The 25389-nt window shown below is 38.6% G+C and overlaps 1 protein-coding gene across 1 annotated transcript in view; it reads left to right on the top strand.

The window, feature by feature from the left end:
• Window positions 1-20517, top strand: part of Adss2 (adenylosuccinate synthase 2) — a 33025-nt gene extending 12508 nt beyond the window's left edge. Inside the window, exons 4-13 of the mRNA XM_052200031.1 lie at window positions 812-862; window positions 6993-7059; window positions 7297-7404; window positions 8335-8416; window positions 10111-10237; window positions 11589-11743; window positions 12540-12664; window positions 13815-13912; window positions 16285-16434; window positions 19414-20517. Of these exons, the coding sequence (XP_052055991.1) occupies window positions 812-862; window positions 6993-7059; window positions 7297-7404; window positions 8335-8416; window positions 10111-10237; window positions 11589-11743; window positions 12540-12664; window positions 13815-13912; window positions 16285-16434; window positions 19414-19466 (1016 nt within the window). The 3' untranslated portion in view covers window positions 19467-20517. The remainder of the gene's footprint in view (window positions 1-811; window positions 863-6992; window positions 7060-7296; window positions 7405-8334; window positions 8417-10110; window positions 10238-11588; window positions 11744-12539; window positions 12665-13814; window positions 13913-16284; window positions 16435-19413) is intronic.
• The last annotated feature ends 4872 nt before the right edge of the window (window positions 20518-25389 follow it).

Genomic DNA, 25389 nt, shown 5'->3' with positions numbered 1-25389 from the left:
TGCCTTAACTGACAGCTGTGGATACTCATTAGGGTGGGAGGGAATTTACAAGGCAAGTAATACACAGTTACGGGACAGTCTTAATACAGTTTCCTTCGAGATGAGCTCAGATTTAAAATGCTCTCTATCTTATTTGAGTTGTGTTGGCTTTAAAATAACCCATCCGTAAGTGTTCTTGACTATAATGTTCTTGACTAAGACACCCTGTCTCCCCACTGTCTCTGTTGCCCACCCTCCCAATTACCCTCATTTTTTACCCATGTCCAAATCTCTAATCTCCCTCTAATTTATTGGGTGATGAGGCCTAGATGTGAAAGCTAACAGCAAGTACCAGGTCTTGATCTCTTATAGTTACATGGGGAGATGCATGTATCTCATTACTGAGATATACTAAATGTAGTCATTTACAGTACTGTGAAGAAAAATTAGGTTTCACTATTTTGTCCAGTCATATATCTTTATAACTCTTTTGGGAAGGATGGCATTACTAAAACCAGCTTCCTTCTCTTGAATTTCCCCCATACTATATACCTGATCCCCGCACCTAGTCCAGAAAATATTTTCCTCCTGTTTTCTTTTTTGGAGTTCTTAGGAATATGTTATTTGAATGTGACTTAAGACAGGAACTATTTTGAACAAAATATTTGGAGATAAGAGTGTGAATGAGCTTGTACGTTAAGACCAGTGACAAACTTGATAAGCCCAATGCTTCCTGTGCAGAAGAAGAGATACAAACATGATTGCTTCAGTAAAAATAAGTCTTAAAAATTGTTACACAAAATGTTTGATAAAGTATTTTTTTCTTTCCTAGGTCTAGATGGCTGGGAGAAAAGACTTATCATATCGGATAGAGCTCATATTGGTAGGAGGGCATTTGTATTTATAACTGCCTTTTAGTCAAATGTGTCAAGAGAATGCATTTAGTAATGGATTATTTCTATGCTTGTTTAAGGATTGTAGTTGAAGTTAAAATAATAAGATCTTGATTTTTTTCTTTGTTTTGTTTTGTCAAGGACTAGATAGAAATATACCTATTTCTAAAGAAAATGTAGTTAAGCAGATGAGTAATAGAACTAGTAGTTTGTAATGTCTTTAGTCATTAAAGAATAAATCATATAAATACAAACCATTTATTTGTACATAGTGACATTCCTGTAAGAATGCATTTGCCCTTTGGCAAATCTTTAGAGTGTCAGTCTGCAGATGTGATGAATTCAGTCTTTATAACAACTGTCTGCACAGTGATAAATTACCTCTCTTCATTCACACTAGTTTTCTCCATGAATTAGAACTAGATTCTAAAATTAATTTCAGCTGTCACCAGTAAGTTTGTTATTTTTTTCTTGGTTATCATTCCTGAACCAATAGGATTAATTAGCAGTGACATGTTTACAAGATGATAACCTAAAAAGAATAGTAGGGGATTTAGACCAATAGAGAACTTTGGTATGGACCTGACGCTATTAAAAGCTTATATCCTGATACAGTACAGTTGTTGTTGAAATTTTAGCTTTGTCCTCTCTCTCTCTCTCTCTCTCTCTCTCTCTCTCTCTCTCTCTCTCTCTCTCTCTCTGACACACACACACACACACACACACACACACGTATTTATTTTATTTATTTATGGGTTTTTTGTGTGTTTTTTTGAAGACAAGTTTTTGGTTTTGTTTTGGATATTTTAGCCCTAGCCATCCTGGAACTCACTCTGTAAGACCAGGCTGGAACTCAGAGATCCACCTGCCTCTCCCTCCTGAGTGCTGGGATTAAAGGCATGTGTCACTAATGTCTAGTTAAGTGTTCTTTTTTAAAAAAAGGTCTCAACCAAAATGGAAATCAAATAACAATGTGGCTACGTAACAGCTTCAGATGTGAGCCTTGTGCATCACCTCAGTAACCCAGTAAAACAATGGCAAGATAGTTCGGCCAGTAGCGTGCTTGCCTTGTAAACGGATGGCCTGAGTTCCTTGGCATATGTGCCCATACATGTGCATTACACGAGCAATAGAAAGTAAAAATAAAAAAAACTTTTTGAGGAAGACTGTATTGAATTTACATAGTTTTTTATATGAAAAATGTCATCTTCCCATTATATTGCTCAGTAGGAACTTGTCTTAGTTAGGGTTTTACTGTTGTGAACAGACACCATAACCAGGGCAACTCTTATAAGGATGACATTTAATTGGAGCTGGCTGACAGGTTCAGAGGTTCAGTCCATTTTCTTCAAGGTAGGAACATGGCAGCATACAGGCAGAGGTTCAGTCCATTTTCTTCAAGGCAGGAACATGGCAGCATCCAGGCAGGCATGGAGCAGGAGGAGCTGAGAGTTCTACATCTTCATCTGAAGGCTTCTAGCTTCCTGGAAAGCAGAATACTGGCTTCCAGGAAGCTAGAATGAGGGCCTTAAAGCCCACGCCCACAGTGACACACCTACTCCAACAGGGCTCTCTAATAGTGTCACTCCCTGGACTGATCATAAACAGACCATCACAGGACTTCGTAATCTATAAAATCTGCGAAGAGCAAATTTGTGCTAATATTGTGAAACCTTTTTATATCAATAGTATACTGTATGATTTGTTTTTGAAGCTGACTGCTTATTTTTTCTGTCTGTACTGGAGACTTCAATAGTTATTGGTATAACTCTACAACATTTAAAATACTTTGATGTTTTCAAAAACTCAAAGTAGGATTCTCTATACAAATGCTTAAAGTTCCTCACTTTGTCTGAGAATGCAATTTGCATACTTAGAAGATTACTTCAGTGCTTCAGACTCCCCAGCAAAGAGACGGGGTGTGGGAATGGTGCAGAGGGGTCAGAAGGCCCTTCTTTGTTTGGCTTTGCATCAGAGTCTTGTTAAGTCACCAGCTGTCCTGGTACACACTGTATATTCCAGTCTGGCCTCAGATATGTGATCCTCCTCTCTGCCTTCTGTCTTAACACAATTTACCATCAATAGTATTCCTGGAGACTCTCATACTAGCATGCTTCTATTTGCTTGGCCAGTCTTTTCTGCTGTTGTCATAGTTTTCATGTCAACATTACAATAGAAACTTGATACAGTGTCAGTATTTTGAATTGTCTATTTTCTTCCAAGGAAATTTTAAAACGATGAAGCTGCTATGCAGTTTTAAAAATACGTAAGCAGGGGCTGAAGAGATGGCTCAGTGGCTTAAGAGCTGTCATTGCTTTGCTGAGAACCCAGTTTTGATTCCCAGTTCCGACATAGTAGTTCTTAACCATCGAGAACTCCACTTCCAGGGGATTTGATGCTCTCTTTTAACCTCTGGGCACTAGGCTTACATGCAGACAAAACACACATAAAATAACTTTAAATATTTTGTAATTAAAATAATTAAGCAGCTTAATGCAAACTTTTTGACATCTTTTGTCCTAGCATATTGATCTAGTTTATAATAAGAGAGATACTTATTCAGAGTAGCCTGAGAAATGATTAGACTTCTTAAATATTGTAAGCATCTGAAATCCAGATTTGCTATTTGTCATTTTATTCATATATTGAATACCTAACTTGTGTGAGACATGATACTAGACATTGAAGATTCAAGAGTGTTAGAAAAGATAATATTAAAAAGAAAAATCCTGGGGCTGGAGAGATGGCTCAGGGGTTAAGAGCACTGACTGCTCTTCTGAAGGTCCTGAGTTCAATTCCCAGCAACCACATGGTGGCTCACAACCATCTATAATGAGGTCTGACGCCCTCTTCTGGTGTGTCTGAAGATAGCTACAGTGTACTCACATATAATAATAAATATTTTAAAAAAAGAAAAAAAAAGAAAAATCCTTTAATAGAGGTTATAGTAAGCTGGACATAATACAGTATGTAAGATAAATATATAATGAATGTGTCATGGCACAAGTTTCCAGATGAAGCTGTGTGTCAGGAGAGCAGTCCTGAGCAGGAGCAGACAGTTTGGGAGAGGTAGTGGGAACATGTTAATTATAGATGAAGTGCCTGGGAGGTTTCCCTGAGAACTGAAGCCCCAGTGGAAATGAGGCACAGATAGCAGGCAAAGGTGTTAGCTGTATTGGGGTTAGATTGAGGGCATTATTTTATTAAGTGTGTGATAAAGCTTAAGTAGAGGGCTGGGGATGTAGTTAAGTGGTAGAAAATCCTGAGTACTTACCAGTATCAAACACTTGCATAAGTAAAACTCAACCAAATTTATTTATAACAATATTTTTACAGGGGTGCTAATGAAATTGCAAAGGATGTACAGTTTTCTTTCCGTTTAAAAACTGGACTAATTCTCAAGAGTTTTTTGTTTGTTTGTTGTTGTTTTGTTTTTTTGTCCTTCAGAGTTGTCTAGACCTGTAGCAAATAAAAGGAGTATTCAAAACAACTTCAGAGAGAGTAATCAAAAATAATTAGAAGGCATTAAGGTTCTACACCGTGAAAGTCATTGTCCTGATTATACTAATATCTTCCTGGGTCCTAGGAAGGCAATAGCTTTGTGTCAGGGTTTTAATTATTTTTTGAAAATAGAGCTCAACTGCTTTCTGTTAACTGTTTATTTGTGGTTTTTCTAGTTGCTTTTTTAACTTCTCTGATAATGGAAAATAAGTATCTAAATGCAAGTGCTGTTGTATTCAGAAGAAAGTGTATGGCATAGTCTAGTACCTCAGTCATAACTGACTTGCAAATTTAAGGTTTAATGAAACAATTTTTTTCTTTTTTTCTTTTCTTTTTTTGTTTTTTTGAGACAGGGTTTCTCTGTGTAGCCCTGACTGTCCTGGAACTCGCTTTGTAGACCAGGCTGGCCTCAAACTCAGAAATCCACCTGCCTCTGCCTCCCAAGTGCTGGGATTAAAGGTGTGTGCCACTACTGCCCGCAAATGAAGCAATTCTTAAGGATAATTCTGGCTCCTGAAATACTTTAGAAAGGCTTTTGAGTAGGCAACAGGATAGGAACGTGATGATAAACTAATCATATGATAGCAGTTTGAAGTACAACATGATAGACTGAAATTCACAAAAAGTAAACAAAATACTCAACCACCATAATCTTTAAAATATATAGTCTTCCAAGTCCCTGGAAAAATTGCTATGATTTTTCTGGGTCATTATCTGTTTCCTTTGATCAAAAGTGACCATAGCTCTTACTCTTATAGATTAATTCTGACATTTGAAACTTTATTTAAAATTGTAGTTTATACTGTCTTTTGCATCAGGCCTCCACTGAATGATCTACCTATAATTGTTACAATTCTATTGCCATTGCTTCTTGAAGCAAGTTTTTTTTTAATTGTTACCTAAAATTCTATTATGAATATACCCAAATTTTTATCCCCTTAACCATTGATGAAAATTGAGTTTTTCTAGTATTTGTCTATTAAAAATAGCATTGCTGAGACATTCTTATAGCTATCATTGACTATGTAATATTTCAGTATAATTGTAAGGATGCTCTTTTACCTACTTGGATGGTTCTGAGACATGTATTAATTCACACACTGCAAACTCAGCATCTGTACTGTAATGACATATAAAAATCTCAAAGCTCTCAGTAGGCTTGCCAGAGCAAACTGGTAACCACACAAAGAAAGCAGCACCCTCCTAGTTTGTTCTGTGTCTCACAAAGCAGACTAAGGAACGCTTCCTGCTTAGCTGGGGGCCAGGGCTCCTGAGACAGTTTCAGTCCAGGTTTATCAGCGGTTTCTAGCTCCTACATCTAATGTGTATCTTTTAATGTTTTTAAGTTGTTCTTTTACAGATATTTCCCCTAATTCTAAAAAACTTAATCATTCTGTTTAACATTTGCATATATCAATATATTTATTTTGAAATAACATAATTGGTGGAAAGAAATAGTGGCATAATATGCAAAAGTCATCGAATTGTAATACCTGAAATTGGTGAGTTTTATGGTCTGTTAATTATAAAGCTGTTAAATAGATAAACTTTAGTTAGAAGTTCAGAAAGGCCAGTCTGTGAGCTGCTTACGTAGTCAGTCAGTAAATATTTGAGCACTTGCTGCTACAGAAATTAACTAGCAAACTGACATTGTCCCAGTACTCAGAGTGTGTCAGGGAGTGTGAGTACACATAGAAAGGCACACTGCACAGGAAGCAAAGTTGTAGTCAGGGACTGCTGGTGTGAGGAGAAATGAGTTTGCCATATCAGACTTTTTCTGAAGAGTAATGGAAAGCCCTTAATTTTTTTGTTTGTTTGTTTTTGTTTTTTGAGACAGGGTTTCTCTGTGTAGTCCTGGCTGCCCTGTAACTTACTCTGTAGACCAGGCTGGCCTCGAACTCAGAAATCCACCCGCCTCTGCCTCCCAAGTGCTGGGATTAAAGGCGTGCGCCACCACTGCCCAGGCAGCCCTTAAGTTTCAAACAAAGACTTGTTTTTGTCTTGGCAAGGGTGTGGTGACTTGTTTGTGTCTTGGCAAGAAATTTTTGGATGCATTAAAGAATGCATCCATGTCCAAGAGTGGAAAGAGGCACACAGACTAGGTGCAGTATTAGTGGACGGTGATGTGCAGTTTGGGACTAGGGAAGAAGAAAAAGGGAGGCCTCAAGGCGAGCACTGTACACGGGTCCGGAACTTGGAGATGTTGAGGAAGAAAGGGGGATATATCTTTATAGATTGAACTTTATTGAATTTTAGGTTGGGGGGGGACGCATCTTTATAGATTAAACTTTATTGAATTTTAAGTTAGGATATTCTAAAATTGGCCTTTTGTCTTTTTCTTCTTTTTTACTTTTTTTCAAATATTGTGTAATCCTGGCTGGCCTGGGACTCACTATATAGCCCAGGCCCGCCTCAAACTTGGGGTGATCCTCCTACTACAGCCTGTTTAGTGCTGAAATTACGTGTGTAAGTTGCTGTTGTTACTTTTAGAAACATACCTATACAGCTCTTCAGAAGCGAGGTTGGGAGGATCTCTAGTCTGAGTAGTTTGAAGTGGAGTATTTTTACCTTGCATGTTATCTTTGTTTCAGTAACGACTGTGGTTTGATTTCTCCTCAGTGTTTGACTTTCATCAAGCAGCTGATGGTATCCAGGAACAGCAGAGACAAGAGCAAGCAGGGAAAAAGTATGACATACAGATCATTTTTATATGGTTTGGGCACATCTTCATCCTTGTCTATAAATTGTGAGCCAAGATCAAACTAAGCAAACCCCCAGATAGATAGTTCCTCAGTTAGATTATGCAAATAATCTTACAGGAAATTGCACAAATAGGAAATAATCATGTAATCTTTGAAAAGATCTGACAACAAGACTTACATCTTCCTTGTGTAACTTGAAGCTGTTTTGGTTTGTTTTTAAGTTTGGGTACCACGAAAAAGGGAATTGGCCCTGTGTATTCCTCTAAAGCTGCTCGGAGTGGACTCCGGATGTGTGATCTTGTTTCTGACTTTGATGGCTTCTCTGAGAGGTAAAAGATTTGTCTTTTCAATATTAAAAAAAAAAACAACCCAGACAAACAGATTTTTAATACCCAGAGTACAAAATTGTAGAATCAGTATTCGCATTTGCTTCATAAAAAAAAAAAAAACCTGATGGTTGTGGAAGAATGGTATCCTAAGGGGACAGAGCCAGCCATGAAAGGAAAGCACCCAGTGTGGCATTCTGATGTGCTAACCATGCCTTAGTCAGGATCTTACCTCTGGTGTTTCAGGTTCAGGGACTCATGTCTTCCCATCCATCCAGAAATAATTAGCCTTCCAGGTCCTGGTAAATGTTTTGGATACGTCTTTAAAAGTAGAAAACTATACTGACATTGTTTATAAAATGATTTTCATGGGAATTGTAGTTATATACTTGCACTAGCAGGCCACAGCACTGCGAGTCCTAGAGGAAATTGCTGCTGTCTGAGTGCCATGTAAACTGCCCCTTCCATTGTTTTACACAGTACTTTTATCTTTTCAGATTTTAGTTATTCCAATCCTTTTTCTTCAACCACACACACATCACCTTAATTATATTTTGTCTTAAACATGAAAATGTATCTTGAGGGCTGGAGAGATGGCCCTGACTTCAAATCCCAGCAACTACATGGTGGCTCACAACCATCTATGATGAGATCTCATGCCCTCTTCTGGTGTGTCTGAAGACAGCTAAAGTATACTCACATATAATAAATAAATAAATCTTTAAAAAAAAAAAAAGAAAAGAAGGCATATCTTGAGTGCGTAATTTATTCATGTTTATTTTCTTGCTTCAATTTTATTTCTCCAGAAGTAACTTCAGTTTCCAAACATTTGCTTTTAAGACCATTTATGAGGCACCGAAATCACTTGACTTGGATGATATTATTTGAAATGTTCTGTAACATAGTTAATGCCATGGTTTGTTTATTTCTCAGGTTCAGAGTTCTAGCTAACCAGTATAAATCTATATACCCGACTTTGGAAATAGACATTGAAGGTGAATTACAGCAACTCAAGGTAATGCTTTCTTAGCTCAGTAATGGGCTTTTAAATACTAACTTGCCAAATTGATATTTGAGTTGCTCATATATTTCAGCTTTGTGTATTAGCTAGTGACCAGTCATCCCTGGACATAGCATGTCTGTGTGACTTCACACAGTTAGGTCTAGATGGAATACTGGATGGGAAAAGGAATGATATGTGAAAGTAGCCAGATCATAGGTCTCAAATGCACTTGCAGGAAACTTAGAGCTGTTATTTAAGAGACCGTGGAAAGCTATTGGAGAATTTTGAGCACAAGGAAGCCCAGATTTGCTTCCTTGAAGCATGGTTCCTATGAAGAAACCATGCATGGCTGCTGACGTGTGGATCAGTAAAGAAAGGGATGTGTGGTAACTTATAATGTTGGCTGGTAGGATTGAGAACAGTTCCTGAGACAGCTAACTTTACTGGCTACCAGAGAAGACTAACAGTCTTAGCTGTGAGAACCACTGACGCCTGAATTAGCAGAGCCTTCTCAGTCATTGGTAAATCTCACATTGTTTCCTATATGCCTGGTGATTACTTCTTTAAAACTATTAATCTTGTTGTCAGAACTAAGAATCTACATACCATATGTCATTCTTTGATAGCTGTAGACCTTAGGTCTGTTTATGAGTCTTAAAATTATGTGTGGTGGCCTACACTAGTAATTCTTGCACTTTAGAGGTGGAAGCAGGAAGTTGATCACAAGTTGAAGTTCATCCTCAGCTACACACTGGGGTGGAGCTCAGCCTGGAACAGGCCGGGGGTGGCCGGGGGTGGGAGTGGGGTGGGGCTCAAGGGGAGAAAGTGAATCAACAAAAGAAACCAGAAAAGGTTTTCATAAGTAGCATATGTTGAACCAGGGTGTTGTTTTAGCCAGATAGAAAGGGCTAAAATATAAAAAAAGAGTAAAGTCAAGTGCCAAGGAAGGGCCAGACAGAACCTTTTGTTTGTGCAGCATATTCATTCAGGTTCCTGGTGAGCAGCTTCCGGGACTAGTGTTCCTTGTATCCATAGTCAAACCCAGGATTGATTGCGGCTGTACTGCAGTCCTCAGGGAAACTCTTATTTATAGTTTTTACATGAATTCTGAAGTCAGACATTACTAGCACCTCAAGTTAGTATTTGGTACTAACTGATGACATCGTACAGTGTTGTTCTAAAGAATGACAGCGCTTAGTCAACAATGTTTGCAATCTTGGCTATATAGTTTGTGTCCTTACCACATTTTGGTGTCTGGTTTGAACTTGAAAATTGTTAGTTACATGGATTATAAATGTAGCTTTCCAAATACCTTAAAAATATTAAAAGTGCCATCTACTATAAACAGATAGTAGCTCTTTTTATTCTTCCTGAAAGCCAGTTTATGAAGTGAGCATTTGTGCTGTTCCCAGTGAACTTGTTATAGAACTGTTAAATGTTACAGCGCATGTGTATGCGTATTGCTCAGGACTTCACACATGCTAGGTAAGTACTCCGCTCCTGTGCCACACCCCTAGCCCGTGTATTACTGATCACTCTTTCTGAGAGACCAGAGCTAATCTAAATGTTGCACTAGAATGAGCCTGTCACCAGCGCCTTTCTGTTCTGATTTGTCAGTTTCCACTGTGGAAGGCCAGGTAGTTTACACTTTGACTGGTGTTACAATGTATTAGTGCACATGGAAACTGGTTTTTGTCTTTGTGTAGGGTTATATGGAAAGGATTAAACCGATGGTGAGAGATGGAGTTTATTTCCTATATGAGGCCCTCCATGGACCACCCAAGAAAATCTTGGTAGAAGGTGCAAACGCAGCATTGTTAGATATTGATTTTGGTAAGTGAGATATGATTTATAGGGAGTTTGACTGAGCTCAAAGTACTTAGATATAAATATTAATGTTAGCGTTAAGGAGGTTATAAATAGTACATTTGGCCTGTGTATTTGGGAATGAGGTAGCTTGTCAATATAGTAAGTTTTTTTTTTTTTAATATTATAGCAAGCACAGTATAAGTTTTATATTTCATTAAAAATGAAATCATTTGGATTCTGTGGGTTTGGAGTTCTGCAGATTGTGAATTGTTGATTTATTCAACTACTGTTTCTCTGGAACTGTAAAATAATATCGCCTTGAAGTCTTTTAAAATATAGAAATTGGATTACACATATTGTGAGGTCTAGGAAAACCTGTTTTTGCTAACTCTGTGCATGACTTTCTGGTAGACTCAGCATTTCTTTCATCCTTATGGTTAAGCTAAACTGTTTTAGATGGCTGTCTTCCTTAGTCTTTGGTGGTTATATCTAAATGTTTTCTTATACAGTTAACAGTTCTAGGTGACAGTTCTTTTCTTTTTCATTTGTTTATTTTATTTTATGGGTTGAGTGTTTTGCCTGCATGTATTTTGTGCACCATGTGGATGAAGGGGCCTTGGAGGCCTGAAGTCCTTGGATCCCCTGGAAACAGAGTTACAGATGGCTGCTGAGCCGTCATGTGGGTGCTGGGAATCAAAGCTAGAGGAGCAGCAAGCGTCCTTAACTGCTGAGCCTTGGCATTTCGTTGGCTCTAGATACTAATTAAAGAGAATATATTTGTCTATAATAGATTCATTTATCCTTTTATCCTATAATATGCCTTCTCAATCTGGAAAGGGAATATATAATTAGCAGGGTGAGTGGTTAAGTATGACGGGAAGGAAAATGCACCCTCATAATTGTTCCTATGATTTGAGGGTTTCTCTGAACAGAGTTTAAAAGCTAGGGAAATGTTGAACACCACAAACTTCCTGTTGCCCAGGGTCCTGCTGCACCCTAAATATGTCCACCGGGTAGTTGTTTGCTTGGAATTAACAGGACCCAGTCAAAATATGTAGGTGGATTTCTATATATGATCCTCTATAACTAGTCAGTATGTACTGTAGAGAGCCAAGGTTACAACTGCTCATACTCTGGGGTTCCCTGTAACTCAACCTCTAACCACCTGCATTTTTAACTGTGTTTTAACATTGCACACAAAGAGACTCAAAGCTAAGACATTGATCACTTGAGAGAGGACAGTGACAATTATGGTCCAGTTTGTCAGGTGCCTGGAGTAAACTCATATGCATGGTCTTAATGGTAATTCTGTGTTACAATGTTTGGGTCCATGTGGTCATCTTAGTGGTTTTTTTGTTTGTCTTCTATTTTCTAGGAACTTACCCTTTTGTAACTTCTTCAAACTGTACTGTTGGAGGTGTTTGTACAGGCTTGGGTATGCCCCCTCAAAATGTTGGAGAAGTATATGGAGTTGTGAAAGCTTACACTACTAGAGTTGGTATTGGTGCCTTTCCCACAGAGCAAGACAACGTAAGTCTGTTTCTCAGTAAGAAAAATCATGTTCCTGACCCCAACCTTAACAGATCCTGGAATGACTAGATAGGTTTGAATGTTTAAACAAATTTTAATAATGTATTTGTTTATGAGTTTTTCCTTTGTTGTGAAAATTACATGAGAAATTTAAAAGAAGGAAAGATGTATTTTTGTTGTTGTTCATGGTTTCAAGTCTGTGGTTATTCCGTTCTCTTTCTTGGCCAGTGATAAGACAGTAAGTACTCTGTGGCAGAAGGGCACAGTATGGGAAGCTCATCGCCTCAGCTCATGGCAAGAACCAGGCTTTCCCCTAAAGGCACACACACAGGAACCTGTCCTCCAGCAAGGTAGCAAGGTCCTGCCTCCTAATACTCTATTAAGCTGTGAACTCATTAATGGACAACCCACTGAAAACATTGGTGTCCTCATGATACAGTCACCTCACAATATTGCCAATTGCTTAGGACCAAACCTTCAACACGAGAGCCTTTTTGTGGGACTTGTCAAAGACCATAACTTGTTCTTAATTGACAATATTTAACTGTTTATTATGTCAGTCTACACTTGACCTGTATATAACATTGTAAAAATATTAGTGTAAAAACCTTAAAAATAAAATCAAAACCAAATATATTCCAAGTAATGTCATTTCCTTGGAATTCCTGTTTTCATATTATTTCACAAAGATGTTTATCAAAAGAGATACAGGAGATTTTGGGGGGGGTTGTGTGTGTGTGTGTGTGTGTATTATAATTCTGCTCTGATAGACTAACTTACAAATTCTGTTATCTAGGAAATTGGAGAATTATTACAAACACGGGGTAGAGAATTTGGAGTAACTACTGGAAGGAAAAGAAGATGCGGCTGGCTGGACCTTGTTTTACTCAAATACGCTCATATGATCAATGGATTTACTGCGTGAGTGTTCTTAAGAAACATTTATTTTAGAAAATGGTGGACAGTTGTTAACAACAGATTTGATTCTGTAGTAAGTAAACTTAAGAGTCCTCTTAACAGAGAAGCTTCATTCGTTTGCCTCCTGAATGAAATTATAGTTTCAGAAGTGGACTGAGATACAGGAGAAGAGTGCGCAGGAAGAGACCCAGGTTATTCTGGGTATCCAGTGCTTTAGAGAGAGTGTTGAGTACCTGACCTCAAGACTGTTTCTGTAGAGGGCGGCAGCAAGGTCGATAGGCAGGTAGGAGATTGGATGCCTACACGGGTGGACAGTGTGGACAGTGTACACATATACAAAGGTGGAGCTGGTGCATGGAGATCAGTGTGGGGGCGAACTCAGTGTCTGACAGCCGGGGTTCAGACGTCGGCTGATATGACTGCACATACTGCCTTAAGTCAAGGTGATGGTATGGGCTGAGGTGTAGATACACTGTCCAGATCATTGAAACTACGCAGTAAATGTGTCTGTATCTGGATTAATTAGGCTAAACTTCTAACAAGGTTTTTTTTTTTTTTTTTAAAACAACAAAAACCTCCAAAATTTATGGATCAGAGTCCCAAACCTAGTGTTTTATCTAATTTTCACAGATTTTTCCCTTAAAATCCTGTTTTCCAGTCAGTTTACGAGAAACTTTGATGTATCACGAAGAGGTCGTTTCCTTACTCTGTCAGTTTCTGACCAGAAGGGTGGAGGTGATGTTAACCAGACCGAAGAGCTGGGCTGGTAGCGTGTGTGGAAATGTTATTACTATCTTGTGATTCTGTGGAGCAGTGCATTCTGCTGTGTCCCTCTGACACAACGTGCGTCCTTAACTCCAGGCAGACTTCCCACAGTCCTCCTTCAGTGAGAAAGCTGAGCAAGTGTGAAGCCACCAGTGCAAATCTGTTGTAACTACTAGAAAGTAACTCGGGGTACTATGAAGATTACATGTCCATGCAGTGTCCTCATCAGTGTGATGTCCATGTGTGGCACGCTTTCAAGTACAGTCCTAACTGGTTTTCAGACTTGCTTTGGAACTTTGAGCTTTGCATGAATTTCCTTACTCCTGCATCAGTCTTACTGGATGCCAAAAGTATGCTGTTTCAACAATGTCTTTTCTTTCAAAATTAGATTGGCCCTTACCAAGTTGGATATTTTGGATATGTTTACGGAAATCAAAGTTGGAGTTGCTTACAAATTAGATGGGGAAATCATACCACATTTCCCAGGTACTCCTGATTTTTAAGCTGTGTCTAAAATTTATAAGATTATTATAACCTATTTAACTATATATTATATTTGCTATATAATTGCTACTTATTTATAAGATTATCTCTCACAGGCTTGATTTTTACTAATAGTGCAGATAAACTGAACTATAAGCATTTGTTCAAAACTGGCATTAAGGTGAGGGTTGGGTCACCAAGCATGTGCTTTGGCTCAGAATCAGAAAGCTGTTTGGATCACGCTGCTTCAAGCTTTCAACTTTGTTAACTTATGGTAATTGATACACACAGACTAAGTAAGGTGCTGAATTTCTGTCTGTAGTCCAGCTCCTCAGGAGCCTAAGGCTAGAGCCCACTTGAACTCAAGAGTTCAGAGTTAGTCTGGACCATATATAGTAAGACCTCTTTCTTTAGCAACATCAAAGTGGGGGAGAGAGAGATAATTTAAAGAGAATGATTTCCATAGAGGAGGAGTTCTCTCTTCCTGGGGAAAAAAGGATAAAAGGAAAGACCTTTGTGCCTTGTGGTGTGCTCTTTGTTGGTACATCAACCTACTCCTAACCTGTGTCTGAAGCTTCCAGGTGAAGGAGATGACTATTGAGGCAGCGCAGTTGTTTTTTGAATCCTGTCTTAAGTTACTTGGGAGTTCAGTAAATGCTTCTAGCTTTAGAAATGGAAATTGCTGATTTTTCAGACTAGTTTTCCTAAAAAGCAAAGAAATGCCAAATGAAGGAATATTGGCATCCTTAATGAAACTTGGCAGACTGGGAAGTTTTCGTGAGTCCTTTTTTTAAATTTTCATTTATTTATTTATTGTTTTGGTTTGGTTTTTTTTTTTTATTTGGGTCCCCCCCCCCCCCCCCCCAAGACAGGGTTTCTCTGTGTAGCCCTGGGTGCCCTGGAACTCACTCTGTAGACCAGGCTGGGCTTGAACTCAGAAATCTGACTGCCTCTGCTTCCCAGAGTGCTGGGATTACAGGCGTGCACCACCACTGCCCGGAGCTTTTGTGACTCTTAAGACTGGACATTCATGGAGAATAATTTTCTGTCATTTTTCTTACAGAAAATCAGGCATCTTATAACATTTTATGATACAGTTACTTAGAAAACTGTTTATTCAAGTATATGTTACTACCCTGGTCATTAATGCTACCTCAAAGCTCTTTTAAGAGTTCTAATATAGCTCAAGTACCAAAGAAAATAGTATAATCAAATATGGCAAGCTATCTCATAATTGTACATCAAATTTCTTTAAAATACTAAAAACTCATAAGCATAAAATTTGTCAAAACTTACGCTTTTGTTGTTGTTGTTGTTATATTATTAAGCTGACTTGGGCTGGATTCCCTCAGGGATACTCCCAAGATGGTGATTTTCATCCATTAAGTGTTTGGTAGGATGTTCTCGGAAACACTGCTTATGCTGAGAGCAGTGGTACATGGAGTGTAGCTCATGGCTGTGTCTCATGGCTTCCCCTGAATATCAGACATCAGGGGAGACTCGAGAGACTCAGATTCTGTTGTCTTCCTCTAAGCACTATGGATTATTACTTTAGGGAACCATTGAATTGATGGATGGTCATCTTGAACTTGTATCGTTTGGTTTTATGTTTTGTTAATGTTCTTATGGAAAACCTAATATGTTTCCACAAACCTCTCTAGCTGGTATATGGTTTGAATCATTCTTGAGACTCTCCACTCTGAAGAGGGAAACCTGAGCATTGTACCACACTGTCTACTATGTAGTCTGTAGTCTGAGAAATTGCTCACCATTTGTAGTGCACATGCAGATTCCAGTAGGGGGCTATATCTATAAAATCATCAGGTGAAATAATAAAGAAAATTTTCATCCCACAGTAGATTTCTCAGAGGATTGAAGGTATACCAGCCTTCTGTGAAGTTGCTGTTGTATTCACACAGTTAATGCTATAGAAATTCTAAATGCTCCAGAAGCAGAAGCTTAAAGTTTGGTACAGCCTGTTCACCAGCCACTGTAACTGACGTCATAACTGTGGAATCTTTCTCCATTTACAGTGTGTAGTCATGCTGTTCAAGAAATGTCAGCTTATAAAACACCAGTCTAGATTGCTGGAGCTGGTTCTCACCTTTCTAAAGGTCTGAAAATGAAATTCTGACACATGTCTGATTTTGAGGATTTTGATAATGTCCTTGAACCTTATTTTATCTGTAATCTGAACTGGCCATAATGGTTCATGTTTATAATCCCAGGATTTGGATAGGCTTAAAGGAGGAGGATTCCCAAGAGTATAAGGCCAGCCTGGGAAACTTATGTCTCAATCAATCAATCAGTCAATCAATCAATAAATAAATTGGCAGTAGGCTCTATGTTCAATATAACACATATACTTCTTTTAGCAAACCAAGAAGTCTTAAATAAAGTGGAAGTTCAGTATAAGACTCTCCCAGGATGGAACACAGACATTTCTAATGCAAGGACATTTAAGGAGCTACCTGTCAACGCACAAAATTATGTTCGGTTTATTGAAGATGAGCTTCAAATACCAGGTAACCCAAACATTCTATGAGCATCTGCCTTTAGCTTTCTGTTAGTTTTGTTTTTGTTTTTTGCTTTTTGCTTTTTGTTTTTGTTTCCCCCTGAGATGTTGACTCTAGTCATTTCTGTTGATTAATAATACTTTTATGGCTTTTGCCCTCATCAGAAAATGTTTTTTGTTGTGGTGGTGGTGGTGGTAATTTTCATTTGGCTTAAAGCTGTCCTTAAGAGTTGAAATCTTGCATAGATATTAGGAATGAGAATATATTAAAAGGACATCTCATGTTTTCAGGTTTCTGTTGCTGTAGTGAAGCACTGTGACCAAAGCAACTTGGGAAGGAAAGGGTTTATTTGGCTTACTCTTACTTCACATTACCGCTCATCTTGATATTCATTCAGGGCAGAAACTCAAACAAAGCAGGGACCCTGGGAGGCAGGAGCTGAGGCAGAGGACATGAAGAGGGCAGGCTTTGCTCCTGGTGGCTGCTCAGCCAACCACCTGTCGGGCTGGCACCACCCACAGTGGTCTGGGCCTTCCCCATCCATCCATCACTGATGAAGAAGATGCCCTACAGCTGAGCCTGCAGTCCAGTCTGATAGAGGCATTTTCTCAATTGAGGATCTCCTTCCTCTCTAGTGACTTTAGCTTGTGTCAAGGCAACATAAACCAGCCAGTACATTTCATTAGCAAAAAATACAACACAATAATAAAGAATGAATTGGTTTACTCATTGTCCTTGCTCATAGGAGACTGAGGCAGGAGGATTGCTCAGAGTGCTAGGTTACATAGGCCTATAATAGTAAAACCCTGTCTCAATAAAACAACCCAAATAGACAAAGGAGAAATGGATATAACTAATATGAGACCATTAAAATGAGATGAGCAGACTTGCTTTTCCCATTCATCCTTTTGCTTACATTGATGGGAACTAGAGAAGAAAAGTAGGTGTGGCACTTTTATTACGTGTCCACACACAACATATTATGTACTTATACTGTCTCCTGTGTTTCATTTTTATTCATGATTCATCTCAGATGTAGTTCCTGTCCCAGATTGATGTCAGAGTTAGTAAAGCATATTTGCTAATGGTTTTTAGTCAACTGTTTTTGAAATATAAATGGCTGACTCTTACCAACCAGCTGACTCTTATCCAACCTGTACTGTACGGAACCCAGTAGTTCTACAAATAATCTAGAACTCTAAGGCAGCGATGACTGCTCCTAGCCCTGGACTGGTATACTGGGCTATTCCTAAGGCTTTGTATTTATCAAAAACTTTATTTAAAAAATTCCTTATATCTCTGCCGATTGGGACCAAGACTTTATTGTCATAATCATTGAGGGTGAAGAAATGGTAAAAGTTGTATAGTTAAAACAGAATAAAAGGCAGGTTAGTCAGATCTGGATTCTTTCTGGTGTGCATCCGTTCTAGAAGACAATGAGCACAAGCTGCTGACAAAAGGAGCAACGTGGAGGAAGTAGATGACGACCTCTCTCTGATACAGAGTACAGCTGTTTATTTAATAAAACACAAAACTTCAAGGGCTAGAGATACGGCTTAGTGCACTGACTGCTCTTCTAGAAGACCCAGGTTCAATTCCCAGCACCCACATGGCAGCTCACAATTGCCTGTAACTCCAAGATCTGATAACCGCACACCTTCACATAGGCATAAATACAGGCAAAACACCAATGCACATAAAATAAAGAATTAAATACATTTTTAAAAAAGCAAGCAGAACAAAATACTTGGAATTCACCTTTATTAATAACATAACTGAAATGTTTATTTTATCCATTTAAATTATTTTTGAATAGCAGTAATTCTTTGTGGTCTAGAAATGAAAATATATAAAATTTAGTATACTATAATAAATCATAAAACAATAACTAAAAATGAAACTAGCAGTTAAGAGCACTGACTGCTCTTCCGAAGGTCCTGAGTTCAAATCCCAGCAACACATGGTGATTCACAACCATCTGTCACAAGATCTGTTGCCCTCTTTCTGTGGTGTCTGAAGACAGCAGCTACAGTATACTTACATATAATAAATAAATCTTTTTTAAAAAAAAGAAAAAAGAAAATGAAACTAGCTCATCAATTTTTTACCATTATATAACAAGAAACCTTACAGAAAAAAAAGCCCAAAGCAGAAATATGTGCAACTTAATTTTTTAATGTCTTAAAAGATCAATTTACTTACTCAAATCATTGTATGTAAAGATGACAGTTTTTCCTGTGTATTTGTCATGTTTAGAATAAAACACAAAAAGTACTCTTAAAAAAATACTCTTAATACAGCATATGTTTTTTCAATTTTAAATACACTTAATACAAAGGGTAACAAGTCATGTTTTATGTTTAAAATATGCTAAAATTATATTACATGGAGGAAGAACTCCTTAAGGTTTGTTATTTTATGTGTGCCTAAATGCACACCACATTTGTACAATGCCCACAGAGCCAGAAGAGGGTGTTGTGGACTTTTCAGGATCTACAGTTACAAATGGTTTTGAGTCATTTTGTGCTAGGATTTGAACCAGGGTCCTCTCTGCAGGAACAGCAAGGACTCTGAACCACTGAGCCAACTCTCTAGAAACCTATTCCTTTTGATTCTCAAATCTATATTAATGGATATTACTTAATTTATCCTAAAAGGTTTCTGTCATACACTAAATTATCTAGCAGAATTATACTTTGTTTTTGAGATGAAAGATATTTATTCATTGCACTTTAAGAAATAATATTAACAGTATACATTAACCTTTAAGAAATAATATTAACTTTAAAAAATTCATGTCAATCACTCATAGTACTGGAAAAACCTAATACTTTCTTTTTTGAACCTTTACTTTTTAAATACAACATCACTTTGATCTTAAAATGTAGGAAAGTTGGGAGTTTAACTCTTGCCTAGCAGGACAGTCCCCTCTCTCTCTATCGAAGGGCGAGTACCTAAGGGATCTGATGCTATTTTCTTGTTTTCTAGTTAAATGGATTGGTGTAGGTAAATCGAGAGAGTCCATGATTCAGCTCTTCTAAGGATTTCCAGCAGTGCTCGAAGACTCTCCTTGAGAGGAAGGAAAAGACTTAAACTTTTCTCTGTGATCTGCAAATTCAAGAATAAAGACATTGAAATGAGTTTTGAGCTGGCGTTGGTTTGCAGTCTCTGACGGTGGCTGTCATGGCTAGCCTGGCGCTCTCATCCAGCTGCCGGTTTGGCGTGGCTGCCACTTCTGTGGCTTGGCTGCTCATGGTGCCGCACAGTCCTTTCCATGATCAGTAACTGTATAATCCCTGCTTGACATCTAGAACTTCCAGCGTAGCTTTTCTTCATTAAGGCCATTGCATTTGAGTTTTTTACCCTGATTAGATGGTGAGAACAGTTAATGCAATTTTGCACAAATATTTTTTACATTCTGATCATTCACTTCTGTCATTGTAATCTTTGCTGTTAGGAAAAAAATAATGAAAAGATAGGGGTTCTGTCAACTTTTGTAATGCTAAGAATTCTGTTTAAATTGTAAACTGCTTTTTTTTTTTCTGCTGAGACCATTGCAAAACTGAGCTTTGGTAGGGTGGGGGGAGTATGTTCATGGGACTTTTAATTTGTATAGAACACAGAACTTAGTTCTCTCTGCAATTTATTTAATACAGTGAACATTAAATTGAGTGTTCAAAAAGATGTTTCCCTACCATAACAATCTTAATGTTAGAAGATAACTATTAAAAAAATATGTTGTGATAGTTGGTGAATATTTTTGTTTTCAGATATGAGCTCAAATGTATATCTCTTTTTCTTTTTTAAGCATACTGTTGTTTCTGAGAACAGTGGGTTTGCTTCCAACATTTCGCCTGCCAGTCTACACAACATGACCCTTAAGTAACCCACATGAGCCCAAGTTGTCAGCTATGGTTTTGATCAAGCCTCCATCCCTCCTTTCCTGAGGAAGAGGTATCATCTGACACTTAGGCTTTATGCTATGCTGAGATTATCCTTCCATGAACCATTAAATGCTTAAATTAGGTATCTCTTGAAATTATTTTATTATACCACCAATAGCTGATTAAAAGGAACCAAACATTTCCAGTATGCTTTGTGTGTTGTTTTCTTCTGTTCCTTGTAATATTAGTGGAGAGGAAGGTCTCCCTTGCACCCTGGGACAAGATGGGCAGAGATCAGTATAATCTTTGGGAGGATCTAAATTTTTTTTACTGAAAATATATTAATACATGGTTCAAGAAAAATTCTAAAATAGGAGTGGTTTCATTGGGTTCAATACACAGGTGATTTCTTCAGCCATATAACATGTCAGAAGTGCAAATGGCAGTAAATCCTGCTTCTCTCCCTGTGGAAACTGAAAGGTCTTGGAAAGTCTGTGTTCTTGGCTATAAGCATTGCATTATTGAAACATACTTTGAGTAATGAACACATTTTCATTCAAGTCAGGAAATGTCTTCCATCGCTGGATAATTCAGTTTCTCTTTGAATGTGAACTATCAGTTGCTTTAGACAAGATGATCTTCTGTTCTTCAAATCATTGATAACTATTATAATTTTATTTAACAAAGCTATATATATGCCATATCCTGCTAGATACTGAATATGCAGTAGCTGGGGCAAATACAGTCTAACCGTACAGTAACAGCAGCATCCTAAACATTGATGAATGATGTTTTATACGTATATACTCCAATGAAGCAATACATGGTGAAATGAATGGAACCTAATCAAAACATCGATAAGGGCCAGAGAAGGCTCTTAGGAGACAGCTAAACATACTAACTAATGGGATGAGGGACAATGTTCCAGGTCCAGACTGGAAAGATCTGCAGAAGTGAAGAAATGGAACCAAATTAGGAAGGAGCTGGTGAGTTGGCAGTGGATTCAGGGATGCTCAGCCAAATAACCAGTACTTGTTATTATGAGAGGCTCCTGTAGGTAGAAATACTATATGCCTGTTACAGTGAGCAGCAGAACTGCTGAACTGGAAAACCTGAGCTAGGGGATGGAGAGACAGTTCAGCAGTTTAGGTCACTGTCTTTTCAGAAGACCAGAGTTCACTTCCAACACAGTGCCTCTCAGCTACTTCTAACTTCAGTTGTGCGGATCTGATGCTGTCATTTGGTCTTCATGAATACGTGCAAGCATGTAGTGGGCATACACATCTTAAATTTTAAAATTTAGTATATTGAGTGTCTGCAAGTGGGACTCACCAGAAAGTTAACCTTATTCAAATGTAGCAAGAGATACTTGAGCAGGAAAGGTTAGTACACATAGTTGGTATTAAAACATATTTGAAAAGATAATATGAGGTTCTGTGGTTTTACTTTAGACAGAGTCTTGGATGATCCTAGTTGGCCTGGAAGTCACCTTGTAGCTCAGAATTTCCTTGAACTTTCTGGACCCACTTTCCTGTGTGTGCTTCCACACCTGGCTCAGGTCTGCCTTAGCCAGTTGACACATACAAAGCTACTGTACTCATGGGGGAAGTTGAAGATGGTTTTGAGAACCTGAGGGAGTTGGAACTTGAAAAGCTATTTTAATACAGACCCTTAAAATACTGAGGATGCCACAAACAAAAATAACTATCTGAAAAATGAATGAATCTACAGGAAGAATAAATAAATGAACCACAAAATATACCCAAAGATCCCCACGGAAGCTACTTGACAACTGGCATTAATGTTTTAACAATTTATGGGACTTGGTGCATTTATAAAAATGTAATTGACAAGAGCAGGGACCAGAATTTTTGTATGTTATTGGTGCTAAATTGGTATTAAATATAGATTTAGAATAGGAATTTTTACTTTCTGTGACCTGATTTTGGCGTCACAGACAGAGTTGCTTTAAATCAGTTAGTCTAATAGTCAAAATAAGAATCCAGTCTTCTGGAGGTCTCCCTTATTTGACCTCTCCCAGAGGAACAATATAACCACAAAGTTTAACATATTGATCATAACAATTTAAACAAGTTAAAAGAAATAAACCATTTGTACCAACTTAATGTACCAGAATACTCGCACCTGCCACATTGAACTTCTTTTCAAGACTTATTATACCCCACCAGGGGGTGTCAACTTTCTATGAAAATAACTTAAAAATCTGAAGCCAACACTTGGGAGGCAGAGGCAGGCAGATCTCTGAGGGGTTTTGGTTGGTTGGTTGGTTGGTTTTTCGAGACAGGGTTTCTCTGTATAGCCCTGGCTGTCCTGGAACTCATTCTGTAGACCAGGCTGGCCTCGAACTCCGAAATCCGCCTGCCTCTGCCTCCCAAGTGCTGGGATTATAGGTGTGTGCCACCACACCTGGCCCCAGATCTCTGAATTTGAGGCCAGCCTGGTTTGTCTACAGAGTGAGCTCCAGAACAGCCAGGGCTACACAGAAAGAAATCCCATCTCAAAAATAAAACAAAACAAAAAACAAACAAACAAACAAACAAAATACAAAAAGAGACAATAATGGGAGATAAAATTATTTAACAAGGCATAGAACATACAAAAGACAAACTAAAAGTGGTGGAATTTGTTGACAATCTGTAAGGATTAAATACAATTAAAAGGCAATTGAAAAGTAGTCAAACTTCATGTCTGAATGACTTTTAACCAGAAGAAACAAATAGGGGTTGAGGGTATAGCTCAGCTGAGGGACGGACTGCTTGCATGGAATGCTCAAGGCCCTGGGACTGTGTATGAAGGGGGGTCATGATCTCAACAGCTCATTTACCCAAACATGCTGATGCTATTTCTTCTTGCTTCCTGGCAAGGTTTATGTGGGTTCTTACTAATGTTTATGTTCCTTGGAGTAAAAGAAATGATTCACCTTTGTGTGGTCTGGCTCAGTACTGACTGATTCCAGATCTGAAGCTGGCCTTGCAGAGCTTACAGAGATTGGGATCTGTGGTGGTGTGGGTCTTCAATGCTGTGTCTCAGGGCTCTGAACCTGTACTGTCATTTTTGTTGTTGTTGTTTTGTTTTGTTCTAGAAGAATTAATGCGAATAATACTTAGCATCTGAAAGAATCCCATATTGGTGCTTTGACCCAGGAGCAGAGGGCTAGCTGGTGGGAGAAACCACCTGGAAGTCATTAGAACTGCTTCTGCCTAAGGAAATAGTAAACCTAAAGCCTAAGTATCTTTGGGGATTGAAGGGGGCGGTTCTGATGCTAAGGTTCTGTTTCCTAATTGGTTCTTGATTTGTCAGTAAAGAAAGCTGAGGGCCTAATTGCTAGGTGGAAGGTACAGGTGGGAATTCCTGGTCCCAGGAGGAAAAGGAAGGTGGAGGAGTTTCTGCCATGCTTTGGAGGAAGAACACAGCAACTATGTGAGGTCTTGGGGGGAAACTGGGGCCTGTGGCCACTACTACAGGTGGGTGGCCAAGGATGTTTGAGGGGGGCTGGGTGGGACTAGCCACTGAAGTTTAGGGCTGGTGGGAGAGACAGAGAAAATAAACTGGTAGGGGCATGCTTTTGCAGGCAGGAGATATCAGCACCCAGTAATTGTGCCAAGAAGGCAAGTTGTAATTGAAAAATTGTGTGTGTGTGTGTGTGTGTGTGTGTGTGTGTGTCTTTTATCCGAGGATTTAAGGGAAGCTGGTAGGGGGCTGGTAGTTCAGTCACATCCTAGAACTAAAGGTGGAGAGAGCATACAAGTACACGGTACACAAGAGCTCTTGTACAAGCCTGATAACTTGAGTCCAATCCTTGGAACCATGTAAAGGTGGAAGGTGAGAACTGACTCCACAGAGTTGTCCTCTGATCCCAACACGTGTGCCATGCATACAACATGCATACCCCCATGCGCATGTACACACAGTAATAAATAATAAAATGCAATAAAAATAAAATAAAACTTAAAAAAGATAGACCTCCTGAAGGAAAGGTTAAGTTGTTGCATCAGGCTCCTCCCAGGAGCCTACTGGGCCTCTCTATTTTATATGTAAATAAAACATTTGTATTCCTTTTTTGGTCTTATTATTTCAAGCTGCTAATTTTGCCAAACAAATTATTAAAATAAGGGAATTCTCGTCTTATACACTTGTATACTACCAAAAACTAATGGTTCTAAACTGGTCTCATAACAAAAAAATGCTCTATAGTAGACCCAGGCTATTCTGCAAGCTGCCCCACCACTAAGGCCATATGAGCCAGTAGGCCTGTCTGTGGCAAAAAGAAATGCTGTGTAGAGAGGTTGGCAGGCCCAGAATCACAGAACAGGTCTTTAGAACAGAGCCAGACCTTTCTTGCAGAAAACTACTTTCTTTTTCAGACAGTTCTTGGCCTCTGTTGGGCCTCAATAGAGACTGAATGTTTGACCTTAAGCTAACATGTTACCATGCAAATTAAGCTGTCCTTCAAGAGCGGTTACCTGACACAAAGGTCGGAGTACTGATTGGGAGAGCATGACAAACAGGCAAGCGTGGTGGCTGGAACAGCAAGCCGAGAGCTTCCGTCTCGAATTGTGACCGTGAGGGAGAACACTGGGAGTGGGATGTGGCTTTTGAAATCTCAAATCCTGTCCTTAATGACATATTTCCTCCAGCAAGGCCACATCTTTTATAACTACCCAAACAGGGCCACCAATTAGGGACTAAGTTTTTAAATGTAGGAAATTCATTTGGACTGAACCAGACCTTCAGACTTGGACCAGGACCTAACACACCAGTATTCTCCATGCAAGTTCTCAGAACTTTGGGCTTGGAATGGAACCTCACAGCCTTCAGGGGAGCTTACAGATAGATAGCATATCACAAGGCTTCTCAGTCATGAGTGAGTCCTTCATCATTAATCTGCATATATAATGCCCATAATATTGATTCATACATAATATTCTATTTTTCTAATACAACCAGTTACACTTGCTTTCTTTTCTTTGCATCCCTTGAATTCTATTCTAGATTGACTGGGCCTTTATTTTGGCTTTAGTCTTTCTTATGTAGGTTTTCAAATCTCTTGGTGATGGAA

Source organism: Apodemus sylvaticus, chromosome 12 (assembly GCF_947179515.1).
Source record: "Apodemus sylvaticus chromosome 12, mApoSyl1.1, whole genome shotgun sequence".
Classification (NCBI taxonomy): Eukaryota; Metazoa; Chordata; class Mammalia; order Rodentia; family Muridae; genus Apodemus; species Apodemus sylvaticus.
This window is presented reverse-complemented; position numbering and strand designations above follow the sequence as displayed.